This window comes from Pararge aegeria, chromosome 2, assembly GCF_905163445.1.
Source record: "Pararge aegeria chromosome 2, ilParAegt1.1, whole genome shotgun sequence".
In the NCBI taxonomy this organism is placed as follows: domain Eukaryota; kingdom Metazoa; phylum Arthropoda; class Insecta; order Lepidoptera; family Nymphalidae; genus Pararge; species Pararge aegeria.
In genome coordinates, this window is record NC_053181.1 from 13,495,488 (window position 1) to 13,517,972 (window position 22,485).

Below are 22,485 nucleotides of genomic sequence, written 5' to 3' on the forward strand. Positions count from 1 at the left end.
GTTAAATATTACCAGTGCTGCCAAGCGCCTGTCTCGTTGACCATAAACTCGAAGGGCATGACCCACTCTTTTGACCGAGCACCAGGCCAGTCCATTCGCACTGAGAGTTTAGTCATAAATTCTGCCATTTTATAACGTGCATCTAACTCCAGCACAGCACCGAGTGACCACATCATCGCAAAAACGAACAAACGTTCCAGGTGGCGATCGGTATGAATTTCTAATTGTTAACAAAAAAGCAGTATTATTCAAATACCCAGGATGTATGATTTGAGAGACCTCACCAAAGAATAACCACTGCTTACTTTGGAGGAAATTCACAATACGGGTAGTATTGTGAATTTCTTCCAAAGTACCATGAACAATGCAAGAAAATTTTGCATTGTGCTTGGTGGAAAGTAAGCACTAATATCTAAATTACAAAACTTTGATACATATCTAAAAGAAACAATTATAGGCACTCACTTCCACCAGGAATTTCTATTTGCAACAGACCAACTAAAACATCAATACATTGTCTGAAAAATAAATATTTTAATTGCTTGAATTTATAAAATAACATGTAGTACGAGTATAATATAAGTATTGAAAATACTTCTTCATACCTGATGTAAATGGCTTCGAGAAGCTTCATTTTAGCTGGTAACTTTTGTTGCACAAACGAATGCACATCATCATATACTTTATTAAAAGCTGCTCGAAATGAATCTGCTTCCTTCTGGGTTCTCGTTTTAAGCCAACCCTGCGAAAATATTTTGTTTCTAACTTTTAAATCTCTACTTTATCCGTAGATAGCACAAGGATGAATATAAATATTGTTATTATTCTCTACTTTATTTCTTATTATCTTCATATACCTCAAGAATGGGTTGCCATTTAAGCACAGAAGAGGATAAGAAAACCATGCCCATGCGGCTGACTGTGGCTGGAGAAGCGTTGTCTACATTATCGGGCTCGAATACAAGTTTACTATTAAGCGCCATCGAAATACGATCACCATTTGCTAGCGTCAAAGTTTTGTTATCGTCGAGAACAGAATTTAGATTTTCAATCCATACAGCATCCACGGGACCATCTACAAACACAAATATTAGCACGTAATGGTCCATAACATTAGATAAGAATTTTACCGAAAGATTTAAGGTACTTGCCTAGAACAATCCATGTAGTATCGGATTTTTTTACTTTCAAAGCCCTCCGCCACAAAGTCGAAAATATACCATCCGTCCAATCGTTGGTTGCTACATCCAAGCGACCAAACATTTGAGGAGCTGTTATAGCCTGAACAAAATATAAAAAATAATGTTAGCAATATTTTAGTGATCTATGAGTATTAATATTATAACCTACGACATGATTTAGTTCCATAGCGTTTGTTACGCGTACCTTTGGATTCATTCGCATTTCCTTATGAGGTTTTCCAACTTCTGTAAGAGCTGCCATGAGAGTGTGAATACACGTGGTTTTTCCCGACCCAGTTGGACCCATGGTCATAAGTCCGTGACGTACGAGAGATGTCTCATACAGCTGAATAATTTTCAAATTCCATTCCGGATGATTAACCAAACCAGTTCGCTCTGTAATAATTCCTATGGCGCGCTGCATCTCTCTATAGTTAAAAGTAATGAAAATAGATTGACGTAATATCTCAGTTTTAATAACAGGCTTAAAAATATTGAAATAGTTTAATTTTCAACAATTTTTTTTTTTTTCAATAACAATACATGGTTATTCTATCAATACATACTTGTGCGATGTTTGACTTAGTTTCATGCCCGGGAACAAATCTTCAATTAAAGATATAAAAAGTGGTTCATCTTCATCTACCAGTTTCGATACATTCATTTCTCTATAATTTAAGCAATGAACAAAAAGTTGTGAGTTTATTTATCTATTAAGGTTATATTTTTAATGGATTACAATTTATTCAATACCATCTATAAAGCAAATTACTATGTAAAATACGAACTTTAATACTCTCATCATAATATTTTCTTCAGTACTGTCTGGATTAGCGCGTTTTTGAGAACCCATTGTCCTCAATACAGACAGGATATTTCGAAGACCAAAATCATAATGCACTTGTTTTGAGAGCTGCTCTTCGCAAAGCTTGTACAAAGTGAAGAATTTACGAGCTAAAAATTTTCAGACAGCACGAATTAAGTAACATCTTTATAGTAAATGAGAACAAATAGTTTAAATTTTAGACATTACCTAACAATATATTCTCCTTAAATCCGCAACTGGCCAATTTGACTCGGATAATAATCTGTCTGTCTGGTACCATCATGGCTACAGAACGGAACTGAATCTTTAGATTTTCTGGCAATTCTTGCCGCCCAGCATAACCGGGATTCATTGTTATGATAAAAGCAAACTCAGGATTTAAGCTCACTGTATCGCCATCACTAAATTTAAAAAATAATTTAAATTTTCTTATTACAAGTTTCTGCTATAAAGTTTTACATACTTTTGTAAGTGAAGTTAAGTTTTTTGGTAATTTATAATTGTAAAACTATATATTATTTAATTGGAAAGCGTCTAAATAACTAACTAAATTGTGAACAATTGATATAACATCCTATTTATTGTAAACACCACTTTGTCCGTGAAGTTTCTTACCTGAAAATAAAGAATTCTCTCTTTTCCCGTCGCGCAGTAAGACATATATAAATTTGTTGTGCTGCTACAGACAATACCGGCAGCTCGATGCGATTAAACTCATCAAAACATCCCCATGTCCCAGATTGAGCCAAACCCTTGTAGATACGACCCAAACCTTGAAGATAAACATTAAATTAACCCTAAAAATGTTTTATACCAAATAATTTTTATCTTCTGCTTCTTCTGGACCAATATAGGCTTTGATCCGGACATAATATTGAATGATGTGACAGCAATATCACGTTCGTATGGCGTGAAATATTTTTATTTTATATAAGCACAAACCTCTAAAGTCCATCTGATCAGAGCAGTTGAACACAATAACCAGCTTGCCGAGCGTGCGGCCCATGTCTTTCGTTGTTTCTGTTTTACCGGTACCAGCTGGCCCTGCTGGTGCCCCTCCCATGCTCATCCCTATAGCTTGCGATAGTGTAATGTAGCACCGATCAGTTAGTGGTGTGATTACCAAACGCTCAGTTATGCCCAGATATTCATTCTGGAACAATGTACACAACTATTAAAATTGGACGTTATAATATTGTTTTAGCTTAAACGTCATTTGTAACTTTAATTCAAATAAGTTTATTAGTGTCCACCAATCCGCACTGGGCCAGCATGGTGAGCTACGGCCATTACCCCTTCTCATTGTGAGAGGAGACCTGTGCCCTGTAGTGGGCAGTAATGGGTTGATATAACGACGATGATGTTAAAGTGTATTAGTTGTATATTTTGTAGGGTATCCAGCGGAAGAGAGACTAAAACGGGAGTTGGAGACCTTTGCACGGTTGGGAGAAAATAAGGCGGAAATTAAATGGAAGAGAATAAACTTCTCCATTTTATTAAATAGTTCAGGACATGCTTACGAACATTATCTGTGTCGATGTGTGCTGTGTACCCTCTAAATCAGAACCTAAAGTTTATGATCTAGTTGTTTTACTTTACAATTGTGTGATTGTAATACCAAAAAGAATTACCTGGTACAAAAAGTCCACATCCGTTATCGACACGACACAATCGTCAGAATCCTCAAAGTAATAGAAACGCGCTTGTTTTTGCCATTCGAAATCTCCTGGAGACTTAATCCTCATTCTTACCAGATCATCAAAAATGTCTCTAAAATACAATTTTAAATGAGTAACGAATATAAATTTATAATATTTCCATGTTATTCCAAGTTTACATACTTCCGCAGGAGACCCATGCTCTGTAGTTGGCCGCTAATGGCTTGATATTTGATTATAATAGAATTAAAGTATAATATGCATGCTAATCTCTATAAATTATTTCTATGCTATATAAAGTATTAAGTTTCGTAGAAAGAAATAAGAGGGAACCTTTGATGCACGTGGATAGTAATCATAGTTTCAACTCTAGTTCTGTCTAAAGGCACTAAGTCAGTTACGGTTTGATCAATAAGTCCATTCAGCAAATCGAGATTCTTTTGATTTGTCAGTCTCATAATGAAACGGTCGGCTCTTGCTTTTTTTAACGCATACTCAGCATCATTGGTCCAAAGTATCTGCATCCCCAATAAACTTGCCTGGAAATATAAATTAAAAAATCATTCCATCGTTTTTCGATAGGTAATTTTTCAACCGGTTTGATTCATTTTTGTAAATCAATATTTATTTACCTGACCCGGAAAGTTCCAAAAACTGACCAAAAATTCAAATTCTGGATCTGAAGCCATAGCCTGAGCTATACTAGCAATTATATTTCTTACAGTGTCTTTCATTGTATCCAGCAACGTATTCAGCCATATCTGTTTTTAAGAATAAGAAAAAAAGTAAAGAGAATAAAACACAATGTTTACTTTAAATACTTCACATAAAACCAAAAAAAAAAAAAAACATTTATTTCAATACTAGTGTTTCATAATACACGTTGGTACGGGACCTTTAGTGTACCCCAATCAACCAATCAACCTTCTGATTAGAAAATCATTATAAAAATATAAGTACCTCTACTCCACCAATGCAACTAACGGGCCGATCCAACGGAATAGTTTCTCCATTGTCAGAGTTCATATTTATAATTCGATCTTTATCATCAAAGTCAACTGTGTACATTGCATCGAATATGCTTGGTAGATGAGGCTACGTGGATCAAAAAATATAGTTTCTAGGTTAATAAAATCTATTGCAGATACTAATTATCTTTGCCAATGATTATCGTATTAAGTCATTAAAATTTTGTGCTATTTCACGTCATAAGATTTTCAGAGGGAGTTATGTAAGTAAAAGCTAAAAACGTCATATACCTGAATAGATTGCGGATTTGACGATTGACCAAGAATTTCCAACAGAACCGGATCTGATACGAAGAAAAATCTTGGAAAGATAAGCCGTTTCGTCTCCAAGTAACCAGTGAGCGACTTCTGGCAAGCTTCAAGCTGCTCTATGAGATGAGGGAGGAGTTGTTTTAAAGTATCATCTGAAACGCACACTTCCACGCAATTCACGATATCCCGAGCACGGTACATGATTTTGACATAAGTCTTATCAATTGTCTGTAAAAATAAGATCGCATTTTATTTCAACTATTTATTTCTCATGTTATACGTTCATACTTCATACCTACTTATTTTAACTGAATTTTATTTATTGGTAACAGACTGAAATGATTAAAAGGTAATTCATTATCATCGCATTTCCGGCTCACAAGCAGCGCCAACCTACACTGGGGCAGCATAAAAAGCTATAAAACAATTCTTACTGCAAATCGCTTAGCCTCAGCAGGCAGTTGCTTTGCGATATCGCCACCAACGAAAACAGCTTCCAAATACATCCATAGAGTTTGCACTTGTAACCACTTCTCTAGGATATCAGTCGTGCCCACCAGTTTATTAATCCACAGCAATATGTCCCTCTTAAACGGTGCATTATACCTGCAGGAGCATCGACAAGTTACAATTGTTATAGAGAACAAAACCTACTGACAAAATGAACTTTCCACATACACGCACAGTAGATACAGATAAAATTGCACATTCATAATGTCTGTAATTAGCGAGAGGGATGAAATGAGCTCAAAATTGTTTTTATGGCACTTTGCTAACAAAATGAATCACATATTTTTGGAAAACCATTACATAAGAAAGTTCGTAAAAGGTAGAGCATTATTAATACAATGCATCGTATATTGAAGAAACTCAATATTCCTACCTATTGGAGGCTAAAGAGTTTAGAACCATCAGAGAGTCTTCTAGCATCGTTATAATATCGAGTGTATCTTGCGGTTTAATCAAAAGTTCTCCACGATTCTTAAATGGAGCGAAAGTGAGGTCCACAACTGCCCAATCTGCTATAACCTGTTTCAATTTTGCTTCTATGTCCTTTTCTTTAACAGCGCTTATACAAATATCCTGAGAATAAATAATACCATGATAGAGCACTGACACTTATAAAGTTACACATCATTCAACGATTTCAATCGAAGTATTGGTTATATCTCGTACTGATACTCTAAAAGAATTTATTGGAGGCTTACTCAATACGGGTGATATTTATGCAGTATAATGTAGCTTTAATTTATGAGAGATAATTACTTCAACGTCTTCTTTGTATTTTAATAACGGAGCCTCCATAACATTTGCTAATGTAAATGTTTCTGACTCTACGTCCAAAATGCAATCTGAAAGTATATGATTTTATTTAACAAGTGTAACTATTAATTATGTTAATTTAATGTTTTATTTCATCTTATAAAATAAGTTATTTACTCATTAATTTTTCAAGTCTCCTCCAGTGACGATCTTTCATTGATTTATCTGCCATCAATTCTAATAGAGGGCACGTTTGGTTGAAGTCATCGATCTTATTCTTTAAATCAATAAAGGCTGGCCAATCTTTCATACCCCTAGGTAACTTACGACATCTGACAAAAACGTATATGATTAGTTGATACTATACTATTATGAGATTCATTTACGCGATATTTGGGATGGAAATCCAAACTGATCTGTTTTAAAGTAAACTGCAACAACAGTCACAAGATGTAAACATATTTTTTATAATATTGGATCCAACTTACCTTAAATCAAATTCAGCTAATTGAGCTACTATTTGTTCAATATCTATAGCCACCCAAGGTGTTTCAAAGTATCCATCTATTGAATTCATAACAGCAAGATACAAACTGTACCTGTAATTCCGAATAATACCTTGTAATAAATAAGTAAATTACTTGTAATCTCTTATGTATATATCACAATAAAAAGTATACTAACAGCTTGCTTAGTAGATTAAATTCCTTCTTTCTATGATGCAGAATCGGATAGTCCTTAACTTCCATCCCAAATAATTTCTCGCCATTGGAATACATTTCAAATCGCCGCCATAACTCATCAAATCGTGATTGGAACATAATTACTCTGAAATTAAGTTTGCGTTATATTTATAATCTAAATTTGAATTACCTATAGAAGAGTGACCGAAATTTACTATGAAGATGACGATATAATTTAAAATGTCCCACCGAATATTTAATCACAACCACCTACCTATCACTGGCTTCTCTAGCTGAAAGACCGGGTGTCATAGGTCCAAACTGTTCGTAATCAGCATCAAACTTCAACACGTCTTTTAAGAAGTTTGACACACCATCGGTTAATTCTTGCTGCAGGGGACCCTGCATTTCCACTATACGTTGTTGCACTTGTTGAGCCTAGTGGATAAATCAGACAGATCAGATTTTTTCTCTTTTCAAATTGAATAACAGTGACATTATAGTTTAATGATGATTACAAAATATTAATAAATTTCATACATAATATTATCAAATTTCGTAATTTAGCAACAAAGGAACTAACTGTTAGTAACATATTTTGAAACGTATATCGCAGTCCATAAACCATGTCAGCATCGTCTTTTGGAATATCTATGTTAAATTGACTAAACAAAGCATAGCTCTCTTCAATTAAATCTAACTCCATATCCATTCTGAAAGTTTACAAAGACATCTTTAAAATGCTCTTTTAACATCAGTATAAATTAATTTCACTAGTAGTGAATTTCCATAGATTTTCAATAAAACTTCGAAATTATCTTACCCAATAAACTCGTCTCGTATCATTTCTAAGCACATCATTGCTACTCTAACATCATCTAAGTCTTTGATTTTCTTACTCATAGTCTTCATGCGATCCTTGATAAATTGCATCAATTTCAAAACTCTTTCTTTGTAGGCCTGACTAAGAAGTTTTCCTAGTATTCTCTTCCATTCGACGGATTCAATATGCAATGCCAATGTTATGTTATCTGAAACAAAGTATTGACCTTCAAGACTTATTTAAAGATTGAATCGTGCTAAAAGATACGTCCAATAAGTTATATGCATATTTCAGTACAAAATAAGATTATAATAGTAAAAATTACCCATGTTTATTTGTATGGATCCAATTATATGCCTTTTCGGTAAATTAAGAACTTCATCCGTTTCACTTTCATACTTCTTAAACATATCTCCGATTATAACATTTAACGGATTTGTATCGACAAAGCTTTGGATTTGTTGTACTCTATCTTCCGCCCATAAAGGGGCAAATCGATGATAAACCTTATAACATAGAAGAATTTTCAAAAAGATGGGATTTTAAATAATCTGAATATTTATTTTATATTACTATACAAATACAAACATTAAGCAATTTTTCAATATCAGGTTTATACATATACATCATGCCCTGCAGAGCCATGACTGCTCGCACAATATCTTTATGCTCGGAAACCATTCGGAAATAGGTCCTGACTCCAAGGAAATTGGAAGTAGATCTGGAACCAGCTGCAACAAAATTGCAAACAAAGTCCATGTATCAATTTTATCCTGTATCTATTGTTGTTTATTAAAACTTTACTGAAGGTATTTTGGCCGAATTTTTAACGCATAATTTGTTTTCAATATATTTCCTCCACTTGTCTGACACAGAGTCATTATATTTAAAGATCATATAAATATCAATAAAAATAAGTACTCTGCCAATTAATTTGTTAAAAAGTTGCTTACAGCTTACTGTCCTAGTAATCGAAAATGATTTGCCTTTCAGTCCCTCTTTCTTGATCATGTCCTGTTGTCCCCACATGAACACGCTACGGTGAATGTCCATTATACAATTTAGCACCACCTTAAATTTTTTAACATGCTATAATATTTATATGCTATCTTTATATATTTCAACAAATTAAAAATCCATTTTTTGAATATACCTGTGAAAAAGCGCTCTGAATCTCATCTAAAGAGGGTTTGATTAAAATCCTCGGAATTTCTACGTACATCATAGTGAACATGAGCGGCTTCAACTTCTTTTGCTCTTCTGGATCATTTGTCATTGTCAAAAAGCTATTGGTACATGCAATATCAATATAATAAGATTTTAAAATTATATTTCATTACTTGAGGTATCTAAAGTTTAACGCGTACCTTGAGACAGAAGCCCGCTTTCGGAGTAAATCCAGACTTTGCCTAGTACATTTTATCAAAGATTCTAAGCATTTTGTGGCAAAATACGCAAATAATTCATTGCATTCATTAATTGCATGCATTGGTTCATATCTATCTGGATTTTCGATTTCCATAAAAGCTGAATAAGAATTCATTAATAAATTATTATTATTTTTCACGCAAATATAGAATTTTATACTATATCACTGTTTGCCTACCCGCATCTTCAGGAAATACCCGCGTAGCCGAAGTCACTTGCTTTAGTGCCTTTTCGATGTCTAACCTATGTAAAAATAATCAATCAATCGTTTCGTTCATATGGGATTCGCTAACCATATCGCAACATTCATTACCGAAAAATTAAAAACGTTAGTTCTCCAATAAGAAAGCCAATGTGTGTTTACTGAGCATCAGTCAAGGCAATAAAAGTGACGCACTTTATTATTTTAAGTAAAAACATAAGTAACCATATGGCAGGTATGTTATATTCAATAGGACCAACAAAACTCAGACATTTCTTCTGTTAGATTTTGTATAAGCCTGCATATCTAGTATTTACATTATTGATTGAAGCAAAGCTTTCTTTGCTTGGTGAAACGAAATTATTGCTGTAGCCTGTGAAATCGTATACAATTACCAGTTATCCACGAGGTCCCGAATCGGTTGGGAAGGCACGCTACCCAAGAACTTGTTTATCAGTTCAATTACAGCTATTTCCGCATTAAATGATTTTTGTTGCAAATCCATTGCTAAAAATTAAAGAACATTCGGTAAATTAGTACTAAGTCATAGCAGCTCGTGCCACCTGAAATTCGGGATGATAATTTTGTTTTGTAGTAGACTGGTTGATCATCCAACCTGAATTGACATGAAACTTTCATCACTAATCTTAAAGTTTCATGACAACCAATCCGGTAGTTTTTTGTGGTAAGTTAGTACATCCAAAAGCTTAAAATCCATATCCCATCCTAAGAATTCAAACTAGAAATTATTTGGTTTTTAGTTCTTTTATCATGCGGAATTTATCGTGGTCCTGAGAAACGAGTATATGTCCTCTATCAAATTTTATGTTGCCTCTATGAAAACTTTCGCTTATGTAGTTTTGCATACCTAGGAATAAACGGTATGCTTTTAAATCCCACTGTAACGTCACTAGGGTTGGTTCTGGGATGACAATTATTTTATATGGTAAGAATTCAAACTGCCTCTGTTCCAAACTGTGGTGAATACCGTGGTAATATAACATTAAACTTATTTTGATTAGTGCTGTTATATTTCAGAGCAGATATAAAAATCTCACCTATTTCATCGCGTCTTATTAGGTTGTCTTCGTAAAATGAATTAGGATCGACAGCTATTTCTGGTAAATACACAAGCAACGTTTTTGATATCGACTGTAATATTGCATCGATACGCGCTTCTTTCATATCCACTACCTGCGAAATAATGTTATTTTAATAAAGAGCGCTTACTCTAACAATTAAATGTACAAACATTGCTCACCAATGGCAATTAAAACCTAACGATGATCACTTACAAAAGAAAAAAGAAAATTAATTAACATTAAAATAAAAAATAGAAAATAAAAGTTAAAATAAGAATAAATTTAAACCTAACCAGATTTGATCTTTAAGCAATATGAACCTATTTACTTACGTACATATTACGTGTCTTTAGATGGATGCATGATACATGCTTGTGTAATCTATGCAAATATAACATGCCATACCTCCTTAACAAACAAGTCCACCTCATCTAAAACGTGTTCGATGGTATCACAGTATGGTTGTATTTCTAAAGATGTCCAGGTTATACTAGAGAGACCTGGTTGGAACGCGTTATCTAACTTCACTAATTGTGCACGAAGCAATGGCAAGTATAATTTTGGCATACTCCTGAAAGAAGACACAAATGACACAAGATTATTAAACAAAACACCGGTTATCTGGAGTAAAAGAGCTAATTTTGCATTTAGGTATTGGAGCTAATTTCAGAATAAAATGCGAAAATCTGCAAAAATGGATTTGCAATACAATTAACAATAACAATTAAAATAAAATGCATTCCGTCAATTGAGATCAATATCACCAAATGATTAAAATTAAGTTAAAACTAAGATTATTTTATTTTACTATCAAAACATTAGTAGCGGCATAAATGATCAAAAATACCTTCTGATCTGGTCGTTGCGTTCGACCAAATATAACAGTCTTTCGTAGTCTCCATATATTTTCTCTTTGCAAAAAGCAACAATTTGGGCGGTATCTGGTACATCTACAAAAAATAGGATAATAGTTGTAGGCAAGATTTTCATTATATATCAGTCAAGCCAGTACTACTATAAAATGACTGCAAAAACCTTTATACAAGGACGATCATAGAGTCGATGAGAAAGTACTGTCTTCACGAATAACATTGATAGAATTCGTAACAGGCTTAGATTGTAATAAATAATACGACTAACGCGCGAGCAAGTACTTTTTTAATTTTACATGATTTTTCCACTAATTAGATATAGCTTCATCATATCAACCCATTACCGGCCCACTACAGCGATTAAGGCTATCCACAGCCGCTGGCACAGTGTTGATTGGTGGACTCTACACACACTACTCATCTTTTCTACACATCTTCTCTACACTCTTGCAATTTCGTCGAAAATACTTTCATTTGATCTTCTTATTTAAGCTCATTAACTCCCAAATTGATTCTTCTGTCTTGCTCTCGCTCATTACTTTAAATACTCGCGTTAATCCCAGATTAAAATATTTTAAACCATTTTCCCTAAGTGTCTACAAGAACAATACTTCCTTTTACAATCCCATCGTTCGCATGTGCCGCCTTTATAATGATTTAGTATCAAGTAATCATAATATTGTCATTTTTAACAAAAGGATAAATATTTTTAAAATTCAAATTATTAAGCACTATTCCACATAATCTTTAGGGAAATAATATATACATTATTATTTCAGTGTTTCTTTTTTGTTTCAACTTTAATTTTATCTTTACTTTCTGTTTAATTTAAGTCTAAGTTGTGTACACATACTTTGGGTTGTAGCTTAGAACAAAACTTGTTATTACTTATATTTAGATCTACTTTTAGTTATTACCTGTTTTGTGTACCTAATAACAATAAACAATAAACACCTTTGAGAACATTATATCTCCTATAACTCTCATGCATGGGTTTCCTCACTATGTTTACCTTAACCTCTGAAACTGTGAAACGCACGTTTTGCTAAAAACGCACATAACTTAGAAAAGTTAGAGATGCGTGAAGGGATTCGAACTCGGCCCCCCAAGAGTGAAATCGAAGTCCCCCCACTGGAATATCACCGATTCAATCTTATCGGATGTTACTTACATAGATTTAACTGCCACATATATTCCACCTCTCGAATACACTCAGGTATGTAAATGTTGAAGTTTACTATATATTTGTTTGTGACTGGATGGCGAATTAAGAGCGGAGATATTAGACCCAACCTCACCTAAAAAAATAATTTTATTTTTCACACCACTCGATAAATGCGTTAATACAAGACCAGTTAGTTATCTGAGTTAAAGTACTTCGTTAAATTTATTAGACTTAGCGGGATTCTTATATTTACTGAAATTGTATTGCGAACAATATTGAATATTGATTATTGAAAATTCGCTACAAAACTCATTACCTCAGAAACGTTGTATTGTATTTGCTGAAATATATTATTTATTTATTTTAAAATGAAAATAGCATATAGTATAACCATAGCAGACATAAACTCCAGAAAGTGTTAAAATAAATGCTCCAATATATTATTGCTTCACGAGGTGTGTAAAATACCACTTAATGCAGAGGTAAAGCAGTATTCGTCTTATGCGCCCCTAAACTCCTCGCTACACTCAGGATTCTGGATGCAACACCCTCAATACGCTTTTAATTTATCCCATTCCCGGTGCACGTAACTATAATACGACTAGAAATAAGTAGACAAATAAGTAAACTAAAATAATAAATCAGAAATACCTGGCCCACATTTTCTGTCCAAGCACGATGATAAATGTATTCAAATTCCGTAAACACTATATACATCACGTTAAATAGTTTGATACATCGCTGAGTATTCTGAAATGAGTGTCGATAAATATTAAGTGCGTACAACAGAGTCCTCATATAAGCAGTAATTTCCGAAGTAAGAAGTACAAAAAAATAAATTATTAATATGCCTCAGAATACTTATTAATGAACTAAATCGCTTTGATCTTTTTTTAAAGACTAAGGTAGATATTTTACCATTCCGTCCTATTTTGTTAGCCAAGCTAGAAGGTCACAAAAGCTAAAAAAACATAAGTCAAAAATAAACTCAACGTGAAGGAATTTCACTTCGAAGTAGTTGTTAAAGTAGAATTAAGTTTTTTTAATAATATAATTACTTCGAATGCTATATAGTGACAAAATACGAAGATTTACGAGGTTAGTGTGGGGAGTCGAAACTTTTACCAACTTTTAGTCGTAACAAAATTATTTACAATACCTAAATCCTTTATTTTAATTATCATTTTTAAGTACCATGTGAGTGATGACCTCCTTGTGTTGCATGAATTCCTGCATCGGATACTTTATGTTTTTATCATAAAATCGTATCCACATTACTCTACCAGACACAGGAGGCATATTTCTTGGTAGTTCTGGATTTTCTCTTTCTTCATTATACCTATGATCATAATGTCTGAATTTATGTTTTGTTTTATCATTTTGTAACAGAAATGATGATTTATCATTTATTTAATAAACTATATGATACACAATAAAATAATAATTATTATTTATCCATTCACACCAGTCTTTGTCAATCGAGGATCTACTTGAGTTATCTTACTCGTATTTTTTATGTGTACTTTTCCCTGTTCACATATACTTTTGGAAAAAGCTTTACCCGAAAGGGTAAGTTAAGACATATTTATTATGAATAAAAAAAAGAAAAAATATTCTTAAGGACAGTTGACGTCAGGTAGGCACGTCAGTAGGTCGTAAAAAGTTTGCCAAATCAAAAAACAAGTCTGACTTAAAGGCTTGTCAGCTTTCTTGTCAGAAATGTGTCGACCCCACATAGTGACGGACAAGGGCAAAAAGGCGAAATAAAAAGAAAAATTATCGCTTTCTTAGAGATGCTTATAATAGTAGAGACACAAAACATACCTATCACGAATAGATTCAATCTCTCCTGTATACTTGCTAATCAAGTCATAATACTGATCCTCCAGGTATAAACAATCTAGTTTCAGCTTCTTGAATCTTTCTAAAAGATGTAGAGCTATCTCGGTGGTGGGACATTTATTTACACTCTGCAATCGGTGAAAATCATTTCATAATATTCTTTTTGTTAGATGCTGTAGCCTCCTTGCAAAGTGCAATAGGCAACTAATTTCAGAGTCATTAGATGATGTATGATTTGGATGGCTCCAATTTATTTGGCTTCTCATATTTTCCTCTGTGGTTATTCTTATTATGTTATCCTGGTTATTATCACTAACACTTAATAATAATTGTCTGCAATTATCAAGATCATAAATACATTTACAATCATCTCTTTCTGCAATCAACTATATCTTACATCATTATGGCCTACAGGCATCTATGTAGTGTGTACTAAATATATTTGAAATAATACCGCTATCATAAAATTTTCTAAAAGTAGTTCTTGAGTTGCGACGTTGTCTTTATAGGTTTTATAATCTTTATCGAAATCTGGTCGCCTGGAAAAAAAATAAGACACAAACTTAAAAGAACCTATAAAAACTTAAACAAACGGTCGATTGAAAAGGTTGACTTCGTACCTGTGATCCAAAGCATCATAAGTTTTTGTTGATATAATTTTAAATAATTTGTTGAAATTCACAGCGAACTCCTCAACTCCTTCCAGAGTTGTTTTATTTAACACATAGTACGTTATATACGTTTGGAATAAATCAACAACCTGTTATAAAAAGTTCATGCTTATCAACGAAAAATAGCAGACGGAAAAAAATTGTTTGCTAAATATTATTAATAACTTTTTCTACCAAGTTTTAGAAATGTAACATTTTTAACACGACATTTACCTTTAATAATCGTTTCCGGAAGGTTTCGAATTTCCCAAAAATGTACATTTCAGAGCAATCAAATGGTCGCTCGTCTGCCGCCTCCATCATTTCCAACTGAGTTTCGTTGTAACATTCTCGATAAAAGCTGTAGAGGTTCAAGCATAACTGGAAAAAAGGCAGTTTGTTATAAACCGACCACTGCCTGTCAGAATAATAAAACAAAATATTTTGCGAACTATTTGGAAAAGTAAGTGAGTAATCTTATAAATTGCTGAACTTCGTAAAAGGTACTCGTAAAAATGAAATTCAAACTTTTAAACTTCGTCTCTCATTCCACATACCTCCAGTGTACTAGTTATTTTGGTTGTATAACAGAAATTTGGCCACAACCAATAAAACAGTTTTCAAAAAATGTTGAACTGAAGTGAAGCCACATTTACAATTTAACACAATATTAACCTTAGCTTTTTTAATGAAATTAAGTTTGTCTTGATTCCAGATAGTCTTCTTGCCACCATTCGTCATATAGTCCATACACATGTTAAGGATCTGGTTGGTTACTTTGACGAGAAGTGTTGAGATTTGTTTAGTGGTATTATAATAGCGTGACGTGGCAAATATCATCCGCACCGTATAAATTAAACCGGGTATATACTGCTGCATTGTTAGCGGGTCACACCTGAGAGTGAAAACAAGACCAATGAATATAAAAAATATCAGATTACGGAAACTAAATGGTATAATCCAATATGATACCTATAAAGGGGTTCGCAATATCTCTCCAAGGCATATAAATATTTCACATTATCAAATGCCTCGTTGAAATAATCGGTAACTTGATTATCAATCAACCTCCATTTCTGCAAAACGTTACAAAATATTAGAGAAAATCCTGTAGTTCGAATTATAACAGAAATAAATTAAAAAACGTAAAAGGTTTCGAAATCAATCCTATTTATCGTGCATGTAACTTTAAGGGTTGAATAAATTCTAAAAGAACATGACCAAATTCTGAATTACATAAAAAAAAAACTTTAAATCGGCAAAATCCGGTTTTTTTGCTTAGCTCATTTTAAATATTACTATATAAAAAAAGTAAATTCAAATAAACTTATTAGCACCTTGATCAGTTTGGACTTGGCTCTAATAAGTGTGTGTATGTACATCTGACAGGGTTCGCTCTTGATATGCTCGATGATGGATGTGAAAGTTGTTAGCTGTCGCCGCCAATGATCCAGCTCAGCTAGAGGGCCAATGTTCGAAGGCTCCCGACGTAGCTGCTGACTTTGGACTAGCACCTAATGAAAAAACTTGGAGATTTCAACTAGCCCATACATTGTTCTTAATAACGATGTTGTTTTAAATATTTTTATATGTATTAGTTCCATACAGCCATATTATTACTTACACATTTCATTTTACGGCTGACTATATATTTCTGTGAAGTCTACCAATCCTGACTTGGCCATCGTGGTGGACTACGGCCTAAACCCTTCTGATTCTTCTTTCTAAGAGAAAACCCTTGCCCTGTTGTGGACCGATAATAGACAATGATGATATATTTCTCATTCATTTTCCATTTGTCTTATTTTAATCAATCATCTATTTTATTGTAATCGAGGGCATGTTCATGTTAAACCGAGCGTATTCAATCGAGACAAGGTTTGTTTAAAGATGTTCACCAACTTACCATCATTATTTGCTTAACCCATTGTTTAACATAAGTACAGATTTCTTCCAAAACATGAGTTTTAGTAATAGCGGCTTTCATTTTATCTTGGTCAGCCAATTCCTCTTCGTACAAGGTTAGATTTATTTTAAATTTTGTGCAACAGTCTAAATCAACCTTCGTTTCTGAAGATAGAGATATAAATAATTTAATCCTTCCTGGTTCGTAATACCTAATTAATTACATTATAATACCTTTCCATTTTTTTCTACATGAACCCAGAAAAAAAGGCTTATCTTTAATGAATTAAAACAGGAGCGCATGCCCAATTCTTCAGTATGACAGAAGGATATATAAATTCATTAATGAACATTCTAGAAATTACTTAAAATAATGAAATTTATTGTAGGATTAGCGTATTAATTTAAATGCTCAACAACAACTTGGGAATATAGTGTGGAATCCCCGGAGATGCCTGCGATGTTGAAGAGCTCGCTGCAGGTAAACGCAGCAGCTGAAATGTCTTAAAAGCCATTAAATATTTAAAGAAAAACAGTTGCACTCACTAGCCAGATAATCAAGAAACAGCATAATCTTCGATATGTAAGACTTGATAATGTCAGCGCTTTTAGGATTAGGAGGGTTCAAGTCTCCCCAAGCTTGGCAAGCCTTTATTGCTGGTACATGAACGCGTTGTAAGGTTTTGAATATCCCAGAGACGACGTTCTCATTCTCTTGATTTATGTCAAATACCGCAAAGAAATAGTCCTACAAATGCATGCTATAGTAGTATTTAAAGCTTCTCATTTTAGGTCACGAGTTATCCACACAAAATATTAAAAGGTCACAAGGATAGGCATCACAACATAGGGCAGATGGTTTTAAATGGAGCCTTTTGCCGAAGATACATAAGCCCAGCAGAGTTATGCAAAGGCCTATTTCCTTCCTTCCGCTGCACATAAATTGAAGATAACCTTCAATTTATGTGCAGCGTAAGTGAGGAAAAAACTTTAACAGAAGAACGGCATGTTTGATAATGCATTACATACTTAATCTGTAGATTTATGCAAAAAGTCGATAGCCAAAAAAAAATTAGCACGATAATTACACACACTAAACTCATAATGTAAATATTATTGTATACAATAAATATCTTACATCTGCCACAGATTTCATGTCAACAGCCTTATTTTTGATCCTGTAAAATGCAACGCACATGCCCTCAGTTCCTATAGTCGTTGCATCAGATATGTACGTCCTGTCCATTTTCCCTTTCTGGTTAGGAACAAATCGTCCCGACTCTGTCATTAATAACATGATACGGAAAGGGTATTAAATACTTACATTATAAAAAAACATCTATTAATAATAATAAATGAACAGTAATACGTCCCGATCCTCTTATTAATAAAAGAAGGAAGATTCATTTATACACGCAGTTATCCATATCTTAATGTATGGCTAAACTATGTGTAAATTGACTTTAACACAGAAATACAGTATAAATAATTTAAATAATTATAAATAATTTATATACTACGATGTTTTTTTATGGACCTAGCAGCGTCTGTGAGAGTAGCACAAATTTGGTTTAAGCGTTGTCAATCCGGAAATTATAATGTCAAAGATACACCTCGCTCTGATCGCCCTATTACGGATAAAATGGATGCAATTTTTTAAAAAGTGGAGCAAGATCGGCATATCAGTAGTAACAACGTCGCTGAAGAACTAGGAATTGACTACAAAACAGTTTTGGCGCATTTGAAAAAAGCTGGGTACACAAAAAAGCTGTATATTTGGGTACCTCACGAGCTCTCTGAAAGAAACCTTATGAACCGTGTACTCATTTGTGTTTCTTTATTACGACTTAATGAAACCGAACCATTTTTGAAGATGCTGATAACTGTTGATGAGAAGTGCATCATGTACGACAAGAACGTGCGAAAAAGGTCGTGGTTATTCAGGCTTCACAGAATGTGGCCAAACCCGGGTTAACCCGCAACAAGGTGATGCTGTGTGTGTGGTGGGATTGGAACAACTGATGAGATTAAAGCAGGAAGTTGAGAGAATGCGGCCGGAATTAACCAACAGAAGAGGTGTGATTTTTCATCATGATAACGCTAGACCTCACACATATTTAGCCACTCAGCAAAAATTAAGAGAGTTTGGCTGGGAGGTGTTAATGCATCCGTCGCATAGTCCTGACCTTGCACCTTCAGATTTCTACCTGTTTCGGTCTCTTCAGAATTCTTTAGGCATTGTCAGGTTAACATCACGAAAGGACTGCCAAAACTACTTGTCACGGTTATTGATCAGAAGCCCCAAAATTACTATAGCAATGGGATTATGTACCCTACCTAGAAGATGGCAAAAAGTTATCGATCAAAACCTACTGGAGTATGTGGTACCTACATACTCCAGTTAAATGTAAATAAACAATATTAAAAAATGTTTGAAATTTTCTTAAAATATACAAAATATTAATACTTATGATATACATATAAACACCCAGACACTGAAACACATTCATGCTCATCACACAAATATTTTCCAGTAGTGGGAATCGAACACACGGCCTTGGACTCAGAAACCAGGTTCGCTGCAAAATGCTCATAGTTTCGTAATAAAAGATTTTGTATAGAAGCAGGCGCTACCTTGCGTAATTCCATGATTTACAATAAAAATTAAGTTCAATTAGCTATTGTCCGCCGAAAGGAGAACCTGTGATTTATAATTTCTTTTTAACTTTACATTGAACAATTGTTTACTTTTCTTCTTTGTTTGACCAGTATTCATTGTAAAGTCAACATCTGAGATGCTCCGGCGTCGGAACGAAACGTGCGTAGAGTACTTTGCCGAGAATCTGTTTGGTGTGGAGTATAAAGATTGAAGAAATTATAAATCACACCGTACAGATTCTCCTGCTTTTCGTGGATTACAGCGAATTTGAGCTTAAATTTCACTTTATATAAATATATTTCTTAAAATAATATCCTGGGACCAACCAGTAGTGAAGAACCCAATTGGAAACTAAATCTGAAGCGTAGGTATGTATATAAAAGAAGCTTGTAAATCCTAGACCGAGTAAAGTAAATATCTACGGAGTTCAATTAGTGCTATAAACGTATATTTTAGAATTTGAAAATTTCATAATATCTTGTTTAAGAACCTTATTATTTTCTTTATAGAAAATCAGCCAACTTTAAGAATGGAACGGACATGGGACTTAACGGCTATACAGAATATATTTTTCGTAATTCCAAAAAAATGACTGGAAAGTGAGACTCGATTCCTCGAATTCATTTACAATGACGTCGTCTTTCACATACAAAGAGTAAAAAGTGTGAAGTGATGCAATATTGCAAAGGAAACCAATTTACCCATTTTTAAAGGCGGTAGTGATGCATCACACAGTACAAAACAACTCCTACCACCATCAGCTAATGAGCTATCCAAAATATCTATATGGACATCAGCATCATAAACGCCTTCCTGAAAAAAAAATAGACGGAAATTTATCGCATTTTTTCTTTTTAATATCGACAGATTTTGCCATCGTTAAATGTCTTCGAAGAAAGTTCTTGTGATGTTTCGTGTGTAGGCATTTAAAATTGATCCTGAGAATTACTAAACCTTAGGGTTCCACTAATTCTTTACAGTATTGTCAGAATGGTCGTGGTCATCGAAAAGTGACGTTGTTTGGAGTAGACGTTAATCTCCTCATGAGCAGTTCTCCCTACTGTCAGTACCCTGGTACACTCTTGCAAGAGGGTGCGCAAGTGTACTGCATATCTGCTGTGGAACGGTGGACTTCTGTATGGGGATCGTAGTTTTATGACTAAACACCATCCGTCCGCACTACTATCTCGGTAAATGCTCTAGTTGTGGCGCACCCATGTCTAGTAATATATAATATTATAGAGTCAAAAGCCTTTGGAAATTCAAAAGAGCAAATATAAGTCAGCTTTTTGACCTCTCATGCCTTCCCGAATCTGGCAAACAATTTTTCTGGAGATTTCCTTGGACCAAAGATCACTAGTCGTTAAAGAGAATGCGTAGCATTAGTTTACTAGAGGGGGCTCAGTGTTATTAGGCGACAGTTGTCACACTTCTTTATTGAGCCTTTGTATGCATAGGAATGGAACTTCATACCGAATTCCTAAATTAGTTATGATTTTTAATCAAAAACTTCCTTAAAATTTCTGAGCTAAAGGTATGTTATTAAGTTGCCTACAATATTTTGTTTGCATAGATGGATAGCTGGACTATATTTTAGTTGTTACTATTTATAAGTAGAAGTTTCAGTTCAAATCAAGTTACTCATTGAAATCAAGTAAAAAGGCCAGATTTTTCAGTTTATTATTTTTTCCCGTTTTTATTAAGAAAAAACAAACTTCCTGCCACTTAAAGGATTTATTTTTTCATAATATCGAAGCCACACATAATGTAAAATCTAATCGAATAATGTTCAGTTATTATGGAATACGGATTTAATAGATACGTAATAACAATTGGTATATAAAATACGATCTGTATGAATTGATGTAGCACCTACTTAGTGCCTATTATGTTCGAATACGGAGCATGATGTTCCTCGGTTTGATTTTCGAGTCTGGATAATACGTTGATTCCTTGCCTCTGACAAGCAAGTAAAAATTTGGTCTTGGTTATTATAACTAAAATATGAATAGCTAAAACCCTCCAACAACGTACGGCTCCTTTGTTCTCGTACTGGTCAGATTTTATGGACGGATGGACAAACGGACAGCGGAGGTTTATTAATAGGGTCTCATTGGCCTTCGGATACGAAAAAAGCATAAGGCTTTTATCTCATCCCATTGTATATAATAAAAATTAAATCAGTACCAACCAGAACATATTCAAGCGTTCTATTTAATACTGTAGCGCCATTTTCCAATAAAAATCTATTTTGAGACTTTAGTCCTCCTATTCTATTATTTCGGGCCTCCTTCGCTTTAGCCTGTAATTACAATATTTGTTTCGTGACAAATTACAAATTAAACACGCTTTAATCAATTAAGAGCTTTATTTACTTGTTTGTCCTTGTAAGACTCATGAGCTAGACCCAAAGTGCTCATGGATACTTTACTTTTCTTCTGAATATCCTGAATACGGGAACTGACATCCAGAATTGCTTCCAAGGCAGTTCTGTCTATGTCAATAATTTCGGCGGAAGTGCCAGGCTTCACAGGATAAACAGACTGCTTTCTGGATAATCTCCTTGAAATATCATCTAATTTTCCTGTGGTATGCGAAACGTCCTCAATGTGTCCTTCGCCAGGGTCCATAATTGAGAGAGCTGGAACTGGTTCACCAGGCTCCTCAGCAGATTCTGGTCCACCTTCATCTCCCATTATTTTAAAAATACGTGCTAATTAGATTAAAACTTGTTTTTATTTATAGCGACTACCCTTACAAACGTCAGCTTCAAACCGAATTTAAAATTGATTAGGTCAAAACAAAATATGCAAACTTCCATTTGGACTTCTTTTTTTAAATTCAATTTTTTTTTTACCTTCATTGCAACCAACCATTCACCAAGAACAATTTCTAAGGCTTTACAGAGTAAAGTTTTATCTCTTTTAAATGTTTTTTGGTACCTACACACAGTGAAGATACAAACA

At 33.9% G+C, this 22,485-nt stretch overlaps 1 protein-coding gene across 1 annotated transcript in view; it reads right to left on the reverse strand.

Annotated features, from left to right (window-relative positions):
• LOC120628314 (dynein heavy chain 8, axonemal) overlaps positions 1-22,475 on the reverse strand; it is a 37,146-nt gene extending 14,671 nt beyond the window's left edge. The window contains exons 1-51 of the mRNA XM_039896627.1: positions 21,895-22,475; positions 21,711-21,821; positions 20,221-20,332; positions 17,999-18,141; positions 17,407-17,608; positions 16,862-17,025; positions 16,293-16,469; positions 15,928-16,031; positions 15,631-15,850; positions 15,190-15,336; positions 14,926-15,065; positions 14,760-14,844; positions 14,288-14,433; positions 13,658-13,802; positions 13,115-13,213; positions 12,470-12,596; positions 11,274-11,376; positions 10,832-10,997; positions 10,403-10,538; positions 9,740-9,851; positions 9,321-9,385; positions 9,082-9,241; positions 8,868-9,000; positions 8,668-8,785; positions 8,303-8,445; positions 8,040-8,220; positions 7,715-7,922; positions 7,475-7,604; positions 7,166-7,329; positions 6,893-7,036; positions 6,697-6,807; positions 6,386-6,540; positions 6,212-6,297; positions 5,829-6,028; positions 5,380-5,551; positions 4,925-5,173; positions 4,626-4,760; positions 4,298-4,426; positions 3,999-4,204; positions 3,639-3,777; positions 2,950-3,160; positions 2,623-2,779; positions 2,215-2,408; positions 1,970-2,135; positions 1,748-1,849; positions 1,387-1,609; positions 1,152-1,281; positions 858-1,075; positions 606-742; positions 466-518; positions 13-220 (exon numbers count right to left, since the gene is read on the reverse strand). Of these exons, the coding sequence (XP_039752561.1) occupies positions 13-220; positions 466-518; positions 606-742; positions 858-1,075; positions 1,152-1,281; positions 1,387-1,609; positions 1,748-1,849; positions 1,970-2,135; positions 2,215-2,408; positions 2,623-2,779; positions 2,950-3,160; positions 3,639-3,777; positions 3,999-4,204; positions 4,298-4,426; positions 4,626-4,760; positions 4,925-5,173; positions 5,380-5,551; positions 5,829-6,028; positions 6,212-6,297; positions 6,386-6,540; positions 6,697-6,807; positions 6,893-7,036; positions 7,166-7,329; positions 7,475-7,604; positions 7,715-7,922; positions 8,040-8,220; positions 8,303-8,445; positions 8,668-8,785; positions 8,868-9,000; positions 9,082-9,241; positions 9,321-9,385; positions 9,740-9,851; positions 10,403-10,538; positions 10,832-10,997; positions 11,274-11,376; positions 12,470-12,596; positions 13,115-13,213; positions 13,658-13,802; positions 14,288-14,433; positions 14,760-14,844; positions 14,926-15,065; positions 15,190-15,336; positions 15,631-15,850; positions 15,928-16,031; positions 16,293-16,469; positions 16,862-17,025; positions 17,407-17,608; positions 17,999-18,141; positions 20,221-20,332; positions 21,711-21,821; positions 21,895-22,215 (7,787 nt within the window). The 5' untranslated portion in view covers positions 22,216-22,475. The remainder of the gene's footprint in view (positions 1-12; positions 221-465; positions 519-605; positions 743-857; positions 1,076-1,151; positions 1,282-1,386; positions 1,610-1,747; positions 1,850-1,969; positions 2,136-2,214; positions 2,409-2,622; positions 2,780-2,949; positions 3,161-3,638; positions 3,778-3,998; positions 4,205-4,297; positions 4,427-4,625; positions 4,761-4,924; positions 5,174-5,379; positions 5,552-5,828; positions 6,029-6,211; positions 6,298-6,385; positions 6,541-6,696; positions 6,808-6,892; positions 7,037-7,165; positions 7,330-7,474; positions 7,605-7,714; positions 7,923-8,039; positions 8,221-8,302; positions 8,446-8,667; positions 8,786-8,867; positions 9,001-9,081; positions 9,242-9,320; positions 9,386-9,739; positions 9,852-10,402; positions 10,539-10,831; positions 10,998-11,273; positions 11,377-12,469; positions 12,597-13,114; positions 13,214-13,657; positions 13,803-14,287; positions 14,434-14,759; positions 14,845-14,925; positions 15,066-15,189; positions 15,337-15,630; positions 15,851-15,927; positions 16,032-16,292; positions 16,470-16,861; positions 17,026-17,406; positions 17,609-17,998; positions 18,142-20,220; positions 20,333-21,710; positions 21,822-21,894) is intronic.
• Positions 22,476-22,485: the final 10 nt, after the last annotated feature.